Raw genomic sequence first — 9,396 nt, 5'->3', positions numbered from 1 at the left:
CACTGGAAGCTCATTCCACACAGACACCTCATGTTGCCCCTAAACTTCTGTCCCTTAATTCTCAAATCATGTCAACAAAATAGAGAGAGTACAGAGGAGATTTACTAGAATGTTGCCTGGGTTTCAGCAACTAAGTTACAGAGAAAGGTTGAACAAGTTAGGGCTTTATTCTCTGGAGCGCAGAAGGTTAAGGGGGGACTTGATAGAGATCTTTAAAATGATGAGTGGGATAGACAGAGTTGACGTGGATAAGCTTTTCCCACCGAGAGTAGGGAAGATTCAAACGAGAGGACATGACTTGAGAATTAAGGGACTGAAGTTTAGGGGTAACATGAGGGGGAACTTCTTTACTCAGAGAGTGGTAGCTGTGTGGAATGAGCTTCCAGTGGAAGTGGTGGAGGCAGGTTCGTTTTTATCATTTAAAAATAAATTGGATAGTTATATGGACGGGAAAGGAATGGAGGGTTATGGTCTGAGCGCAGGTATATGGGACTAGGGGAGACTATGTGTTCGGCACGGACTAGAGGGGTCGAGATGGCCTGTTTCCGTGCTGTAATTGTTATATGTCCCCTTGTTTGAATCTTCCCTACTCTCAATGGGAGAAGCTTATATATGCTTGTTATACAGGGATTTGAAACAATACAGCAGACTAACAATGAAGTGATCGTTAAACACGTCTGTTTTTTTTGTGTATTTTCAACAAATATGTACATAGAATGTGATGGTGCAACATCACCTGGCCGGGCCGGGGCGGAACGGGAATTGGGGAGTCAGGGGTTCCGGGGGGTGCTTTAGCGGCGCGGCACAGCGGCCCAGCGGAACGGGCCCCGTGTTGTGTTGTCGGGTCGGTGGCGGCGGCGGTTTGAAGCGGAGCGGGTCCGCGGGCGGCTGATGGCTGATGGCCGGCCCACTGGTGAGAGGCGGGGACGCGGGCTGGGGGCCGGTGGGGCGGCGGTGATCCCCGTGTCCTGACTACTACAGCCTGTTGTCCCGCTCACCCCCCCCCCCCCCCGGGCGCGGACTTCATTAGGCGCCGCGTTGAGGGCCGGCAGGGTCCCGGGCCCGGTGGTGCAGCGGGTTAAACCGCCCCCTCGCCCGCGCCGGGGTCCCGGGTTCGATCCCCAGCTCCGGCCGCGCACCCACTACTGCTGGGCGGCCTACAGGCGGTAGAGGGAGTGGGGAACAAAGTGGGTGAATATTGTTCATGTGAAAGTCCTGCCTTCTCCCCGTGACACCCATACGAATCAACAATTATATCTATGATATCCATTGCTTGGCTTCCAAAGCCTTCTGTGGCAATGAATCAAAAGGCACCACCTTCTGACTAAAGACATTTCTCCTCAACTCCTTTCTTTTATTCTGAGGCTGTGCCTTAGACTCTCCCACTAGTGGAAACATCCTCGCCACATCCACTCTATCCAGGCTCTGAAGAAGGGTTTCGGCCCGAAACGTTGCCTATATCCTTCGCTCCATAGATGCTGCTGCACCCACTGAGTTTCTCCAACATTTTTGTGTACCTTCGATTTTCCAGCATCTGCAGTTCCTTCTTAAACACTCTATCCAGGCCTTGTGCTATTCAGTTTTAATGAGATCCTCCCTCCCCCCCCCCCCCCAACTTATCCTTCTAAACTCCGGCAAGTATATGCCCAGCACCGCCAAATGCCCATAGTATGTTCACCCACTAATTCCTGGGATAATTCTCGCAAACTTTCTCTGGACCATCTCCAGCACATCATTCCTCAGAAATGGAGCACAAAATTGCTCAAAGTACTCCAGTGCCTTATAAAGCCTCATGTTATTGATGGAATTGAGAAAGATCCCTCCTCACCTGCCTGTCAAACCTTCCTCAATTGCATCAGCTATTGCTTGCCCCACTTCCCTCCCATATCTTTAAACTATCTCTTTAAATCCCCTCTTTAAGTCTAGATCAAGCTTCTCAAACGTCCTATGACCATTCCCTCCAAATGAACCATTCTACATTTCCTTGATATGTTGTTTTCACATCTTACCCTTCCACATCTCTAGTCTCTCCCCCACCCGTCTGAAGAAAGGTCTCAACACAAAATGTCACCCAATCCTTCTCTTCAGAGATGCTGCCTGACCCACTGAGTTACCCCAGCATTTTATGTGTCCCTCCAGAGATGCTGCCTGACTTGCTGAGTTCCTCCAACCTATCCTCGGTGATATTCTGGCATCTGTAGCCTCAGACATGGTCATAGGCATCTCTGCTGTGGCTGTCAATAATTTGGATATATATGTACCCAGAGATAGACACAAAAAGCTGGAGTAACACTGTGGACAGGCTGCATCTCTGGAGAGAAGGGACTCTCTTTAGGCTCGGGGCCGAATGGCCTACTCCTGCACCTATTTTCTATGTTTCTCTCCAGAGATGCTGCCTGTCAGTCCAGCTTTTTGTGTCTATCCTCGATTTAAACCAGCATCTGCAGTTGCTTCTTACACATGTACATAGAGAGTTGGCCTTAGTGCAATGATCGACCTGGCAAACTCTTAAAAACCAGAGTATTCTCCCTTAACTCTGAAATGTTTGTATCAACTTGAGAGTCTTGGTGTCGGATCAATGTGTCATTTCTAAAAGCAGCTCTGAAAGTGAAGCTCTTCCTAGTATACTGATATTTCTTCTTAGATTTTGTACTCCAGTCTCCTGAAGGGGATTTGAACGCAAAACCCTTCATCAGAAAAGGCTGAATTTATTTAAAAAAGTGGAATAACTGCAGGTGCTGACAATCTAAAATAAATGCAGAAACTGTGAGAGATTCCCAGTAGGTCAGCCCACATCTGTAGAAAAGCAACAGTTAATATTTCAAAGTTCAAAGTAAACTTTATTGTCAATTCAAATAATGCAACAAGTAGTTACACAGAGGATTGAAATTGCGTTTCCCCATACTCCAATGTACAAGTAATATTTATAACACAGACAGACAATATACCAATAAAGATAGACAATGGACATATAGATTATATAAAATATTCACAGTGTGCCAGAGTGTAGTAAAATTATGAGGTATGTTATTAAGGTGCAATAATAAAAGGTGCAATATAGAAAAGTGCAAATAGCATCCTGCAGACATTCACTTCAGAACTGAATTTACTGCTGAAGTTGAGAATTTGATTCTCTTACAAGTCTTGTATCAATATGCAGCTGTCTCCTTGTAAAGCGTATAAATCAGAAACTTTTAATTTTAAGGACTTCAAAACTCATGCAGACCAAGCATGCAGAGCCGCAGATAAATTTGTCAACATTTATTATGAAACAATGGATAAAAGAAGAAGGGTAAGTATCTTTCAGGATGTAACGCTCCAGAGTTGTACTTTTTTTTACATCTGTTTTTCACAGTGCTTAGGGCAGCACAATGGTGCAGCTGTTAGAGCTGCCCATGACATCTATCCTTTATCCACAGATCTTTAGTCTCGCTCGTACTAGTAGATAATTATTATATAATCAAGAACAAGGGGGACAGAGATGGAAGGAGGGGGAACAGAGATAGAGGAGGGAGAGAGATAGAGGATGGGGGAAGTAGGAGAGGGGAAAGAGATAAGAAGAGAAACACAACAGTACAGCACAGGAATGGGTCCTTCGGCCAACAATATTTGTGGCGAACATGATGCCTAGTGAACTGATCTGCCTGCACATATCTCTCTATTCCTCTTAAACATTACTATCATATCTGGCATTCCTCCACTCCCCAACACCCCCAACACTTCTGCCTTCCTGTAACCTTAAATGCAGCCCCACCTGGACTCCTTTAAACACCACCACCACCCCTGGCAATGTGTTGCCGGCCCCCACCACCTTCCGAGTCACTTGACCCCCTCACCTTACAGCTCTGCCCTCTAGTTTTGGATTTTTTCATCCTGGGAAAAAGTTTCTGACTGTCGACCCTATCTATGCCTCTCATAATTTCATACACTACTATTGAGTCTTCCCTGAACCTTTGACGTTACAGAGAAAACAATCCAAGCCTGTCCAACCCACTCCCTGTCGTTGAAACCCTCTAATCCGTGCAACATTCTGGTAAGCCTCCTCTGCCCTCTCCAATTTTTTTGTATCAACATATTCACATTAATACTGCTTGATTTTTTTCAATTTTAATATTTATCTGTTTGATACATTTCAGTTGTTATCATTGGCATAATGTGGTATTTTCAGTTATTTCAACCTAGTTTTTATAACAAAAAATAATCAGTTGATAAGGACAACCACACTGTATTTCAAAGCTCTACTTTGATGTCAGCCATTTTAATACTTTTATTCCACTGAATTTCTCCACTGTTAAGTCACTAACCAATGTACAGTGTCATGTGCCATTGAACTGGTCTATGCACAATATGTGCCTTGTCAAAGCAACATATGTAAACAAAATACACGGTTGGCATTATAAAATCAGCTCATTTATTTGTGAGGAGGAGGTGGTGTAGGGGGGTGGGGGGGAAGGAGGAGGTGGTGTAGGAGGTGGTGTAGGAGGAGGAGGTGGAGGAATGCCAGAAAAAAGTTTCTAGCACAAACAGACTTCCTGCTTGAGGTTGTGTTTCCACCTTACTTCATCTTAACTGCTAAAAGACTCTGAAGTATGTGCTCTAATGATTTGCTATGGGTCTACCTTCAGCTGCTGGTTTTAAGTGGTACAAAATAATTTATTGCCCATGGTTCATGTTGCATCTTAAAGATAAATAAATAAATGGCTGAAAACTGGTCCTGAAATATTTTTATTGTGTGGTATAATGCACATTCATCTAATCATGTCACGGAAACTGTGGGTTTAGTTTTAAATTGGCTGCAGTGACTGTAGGAGCTTAGTGTTTAAGGTGGAAACTGCTAAACCGACTGATGGGCTTGTGACATATTTAGACATTTATCACAGATTAATATTTTACAGAATAATCAGGCATGATGCTTTCAGCTCTTTCATTTGGTTAATTTTTAACCAAAATTTTACTCTTTTTCACAGGGGTTAACCAAATTGTATCTGGATACAGCGACTTTAGTGTGGAATGGCAACACAATTTCAGGCCATCAGGCACTTACTGAATTTTTTGAAATGTTGCCTTCTAGTGATTTCCTAATAAACATGCTGGATTGTCAACCTGTACATGGTAGGCTTCATTCATACTTGTTAGAAATTGTTTTAAATATGTTATATCTAATAACTTCACGTATTCAACTCTTTCTATAAGTCTGAGTACTTTTCTAACTGTTGACTTATTTTTGTTCCAAATCTGAACTTGATAATATTTTTTTTACATCTGAGCAAATCAAAGAAATAGTGGTTACATGAACTATCCACAAAGTGTGAGATTGTTTCCAATTTTAAGTATTTCCCCTTTTTAACTGAAGAAGGCCAGCACAGTGGCGCAGCGGTAGAGTTGCTGCCTTACAGCACCAGAGGCCCGAGTTCGATCCTGCCTAAGGGTGCTGTCTGGACGGAATTTGTATGTTCTCCCTGTGACCGCGTGGATTTTCTCTGGGGGCTCCAGTTTCCTCCCAACACTCCAAAGACATACAGGTTTGCAGGTTAATTGGCTTATGTTCATTGTAAATTGTCCCTGAAGTGTAGTATAGGGAGGTTTCACGGCAGTTGGGTCACGACCCATGACCCGTGCTGTTGCTACGCTACGCCAAATGGAGTACACGCGATGAACTGCAGGTAAGCACTGACCATTGTTTCCAGCGTAGTGGGCCCGTTAAAACCTGCCGAAATTGTCAATTGTTGCCCTGTAAACAATTATGGAAATCAGGATAAGTGTGAGAGACATTTAGCCTTTCAGAATTCCAAAAGTGAGCAGAAATTACGGTAGATAGAAGCGAGAGCTGAAGGGACAACAACAGCCAAAGTGCTTGGCAAACATTGGCCGTTTGCTCACTGCCTTTCATCAACTAAGGCATTATTTGTGTTTTTTCTTGATTACTTTGGCATCTAAAAAGTTTCAGAAGTGATAAATCTGGCTGTAAAATTTAAAAATCGCCCATGGTTCTCGTGGGTTTTTACATACAAAAAGAAAACGCCTCAAAGCAAAATTTACAGCCAGATTTATCACTTCTGAGACTTTTTAGATACCAAAGGAATCAAGAAAAAACACAAATAATGCCTTACTTGATGAAATGCAGTGAGCAAACGCGATAATTCCCAATATTTTTAATTCCGATATCTGCACAGCTAATGTTCGCCAAGCACTTTAGCTGTTGTTGTCCCTTCAGTTCTGCTTCTCTTTACCTTCATTTCGCTTCACTTTTGGAATTCTGAAGTTGGGTACAAGTCTCTCACGGTTACCCCGACTTCCACAATTTTTTACAGTGCAGAAATCCAACATTTTGGCGCTTTTTAACAGGTAGGAAAGTACGCGTTTCTTGCATTAATAACATATTCTGGAAGTACCGGAAGTCCTCCAGATGGATTGAGCGGCTCCGTGCGTCAACCCCTATGACCCAGTGACCTTACGTGCAACCCCCCTATAGTATTAGTGTGTGGGGTCATCACTGGTCAGCATGAACTCAGGGCTGAAGGGCCCGTTTCCATGCTGTATCTGTAAAATCTGATGAAAAATAATTGTATTTCTTGTCTTTAGCAAGCACAAATACTTTATGCATAATTGCTGTTATTACTTATTCTTGTTATTACAACTAGCAGGTTATTACAGACTACAAATTTCTAATTTACTGGCAAAACATTGTTAGAGAAATAATACAATAATTTTAAAATGTCCAAGGCAGTGATCATGTTTTGTGCAAGGGAACAGAGGTCGCCGTGTCTGGCACCTTCACCTTCCAGGGCTTCTTCTCTTCTTCTGTCGTATGTCTTTTAGACCTGCAGCTCCGTTGAGGCGAGCCAGGCCAACGTGTCATCGCCCAAGTCAATCAGACCTCGTTCACTATTCGGTGGCCGGTGTTTGGGGCAACTGGTGACTATATGCTCCACTGTCTGTGTTGGGTTCCAACACTCGCAGGAGGCGCTCACTGTCCATGAGGCCCCACCTCTTCATCGCTACTCCATAACGTCCGATGCCTGTCCTCAAGCGGTTGAGGGTTGTCCAATGCTTTCGGGGCAGGTCCTGGCCAGGGATGTCCATGGGGTCATCGATGTAATGGTGTAGCCTAGATGGTTCTGCTGACTTCCACTGGTCTCTCCATCTCGTCTTGACCCAGGCGGCCTTAGAAGCGTCAGCTGGTGTTGTGCAGAGCAGCTCTTGTGCTTGCGTGGCAAAGGGTTGCCGTCCAGGACAAAGAAGCTTTATTCTTTGTGTTGGATTTGAAATCTGTGGTAAAATGGCTGACGTTTCAGGTCGAGACCCTTCTTCAGACTGAGAGTCGTGTGAGAGGGATACGTGAGATATGGAAAGGTAAGGTGTGAAAATGATATCAAAGAGGACGAAGCTCAAGGAAAATGTAGAACAAATCATTGTTAACAAGGGGAAGGTGACAATGAGGCATACAGAGTAAAATCTAATCAGGAGGACAGTCAAACTAGTTGGAGAACTAGGATGGGGGAGGGATGGAGAGAGAGAGAAAGCAACGGTTACTTGAAGTAAGAGAAGTCATTATTCATACCGCTGGGGTGTAAACTGCCCAAGTAAAATATGAGGTGCTGTTCTTCCAAATTGCATTGGGCCTCACTCTGATAGTGGAGGAGGTCCAGGACAGAAAGGTCAATATGGGAGTTAGTTTAGCAACCGGGAGATCATGTAGGTCTAGGCGGACTGAGCAGATTGTTTTCACCTCATTTTGCAGTTTTCATCTAATGTTGCGGAAATTGGGGCACTTGTATTCAAACCAGTATTACATGATCAAGTTTGGATTTCCATGTGGATGTCTTTCCTTTAGGTCATTCACTAGGAGATTCTCAAAGAGAGTGGTGATTCTCAGGAATTTTCTATCCCAAAGAGACGTGGAGGCAAGATCATTGGGGTATTTAAAGAGAAAGTAGACACATTTTTAAAAGTTCATGGAATGGAGGACAACTGGCATGGAAGAGGAGACGAGCCCTGAGCCAGTTCAGCCATGATCATATTGCATGGCAACACCGGCTTGAATGGTGTACCTCTATTCTTATTTTCACGTTGGAATTCATTGCCACAGAAGGCCGAGGAGGCCAAGCCAATGGATATTTTTAAGGCGGGGTTTGACAGATTCTTGATTCGTAAGGGCGTCAGGTATTATGGGGCGAAGGCAAGGCGAAAGGTAAAGATAGATCAGATATGATTGAATTGTGTAGATGGGCTTAATTCTGCTCCTATAACATATGAACTTATGTTCTCACCCCATTAAAAATGAAAGATAAAATTGATGCTGGGAAACAAACTGAAAGATTACAGCTTTGTAAACATTTTTATTGTGCTTTGTTACCTTTAATTCTGTCTGGTATTTTAAATAAATGTACCATCCATTTGTTGAAGATTGCATGTCAGATTATTGTATGACTTATTGGGTTGTTTCACACAATTATTTGACCTGTACTGGAATAGTTTTGGGTTTTGCTCATCTTCTCGTGAAACTTTTTTTTGTTTGCAAATAGAGCTTGCTACTCAGGGCCAGACCACCGTTCTTGTGGTCACTTGTGGTACGGTGAAATTTGATGGAAACAAACAACGGTACTTCAATCAAAACTTCTTACTTACTGCCCAAGTAACGCCGCAAAATACCGTTTGGAAAATCGCGAGCGATTGTTTCCGCTTTCAGGACTGGACCAGTTAACTCACCACTTTAATGGAAGGAGAATGTCATTATTTTGTTTTCAATTCTGGAAATACACAGTGGAAATGTTGACAGAATTCAAACATTTAACACAATGCTTGAAGTGTATAAAAGCATTGTATGATGTTAGATTGACAGTAGAGAATAGGGAAAAAAGGCTTTGTAGAGAAGTATATTGCCTCCACATCCATACTGATATTCAGTGTTTGGTGTATGATAGACACTCTCTGTACACCTGTTTTTTAATCTGAAATGCAATTTGTATCATTAATATTTTCAGTTGTATATTGTACTTTTGAAATGGACTTCAATAAACAACTTGGTTAAACCATGTTTTTGTGTTGCTCCTGGATTCAATATATGGGTGACAATAGACAATAGGTGCAGGAGTAGGCCATTTGGCCCTTCGAGCCAGCACCGCCATTCAATGTGATCATGGCTGATCATCCCCAATCAGTACCCCGTTCCTGCCTTCTCCCCATATCCCCTCATTTTAAGAGCCCTATCTAGCTCTCTCTTGAAAGCATCCAGAGAACCTGCCTCCACCGCCCTCTGAGGCAGAGAATTCCACAGACTAACCACTCTGTGAGAAAACCACTGGGTGGCACGGTGGTCTAGCAGTAGAGCTACTGCCTTACAGTGCTCGGGGCCCGGGTTCGATCCTGACTACAGATGATGTCTGTACGGAGTTT

General features: G+C 43.5%; 1 protein-coding gene across 1 annotated transcript; it reads left to right on the top strand.

Annotated features, from left to right (window-relative positions):
* The first annotated feature begins 783 nt into the window (after nt 1-783).
* nxt2 (nuclear transport factor 2 like export factor 2) lies at nt 784-9,037 on the top strand. Its single transcript, XM_033030122.1, has 4 exons — nt 784-913; nt 3,206-3,292; nt 4,968-5,112; nt 8,526-9,037. The coding sequence occupies exons 1-4, from the start codon at nt 899-901 to the stop codon at nt 8,702-8,704; spliced, it is 426 nt and encodes a 141-aa protein (XP_032886013.1). The 5' UTR covers nt 784-898; the 3' UTR covers nt 8,705-9,037.
* The last annotated feature ends 359 nt before the right edge of the window (nt 9,038-9,396 follow it).

Source organism: Amblyraja radiata, chromosome 12 (assembly GCF_010909765.2).
Source record: "Amblyraja radiata isolate CabotCenter1 chromosome 12, sAmbRad1.1.pri, whole genome shotgun sequence".
Lineage (NCBI taxonomy): Eukaryota > Metazoa > Chordata > Chondrichthyes > Rajiformes > Rajidae > Amblyraja > Amblyraja radiata.
Note: the sequence above shows the minus strand (reverse complement) of the source record. Positions and strands in the feature narration are given on the sequence as shown.

Coding starts and splice junctions, on each gene's coding strand:
- nxt2 (XM_033030122.1), top strand. Junction 3,293..4,967: donor CAATGGATAAAAGAAGAAGG/GTAAGTATCTTT, acceptor TCTTTTTCACAG/GGGTTAACCAAATTGTATCT. Junction 5,113..8,525: donor GGATTGTCAACCTGTACATG/GTAGGCTTCATT, acceptor GTTTGCAAATAG/AGCTTGCTACTCAGGGCCAG.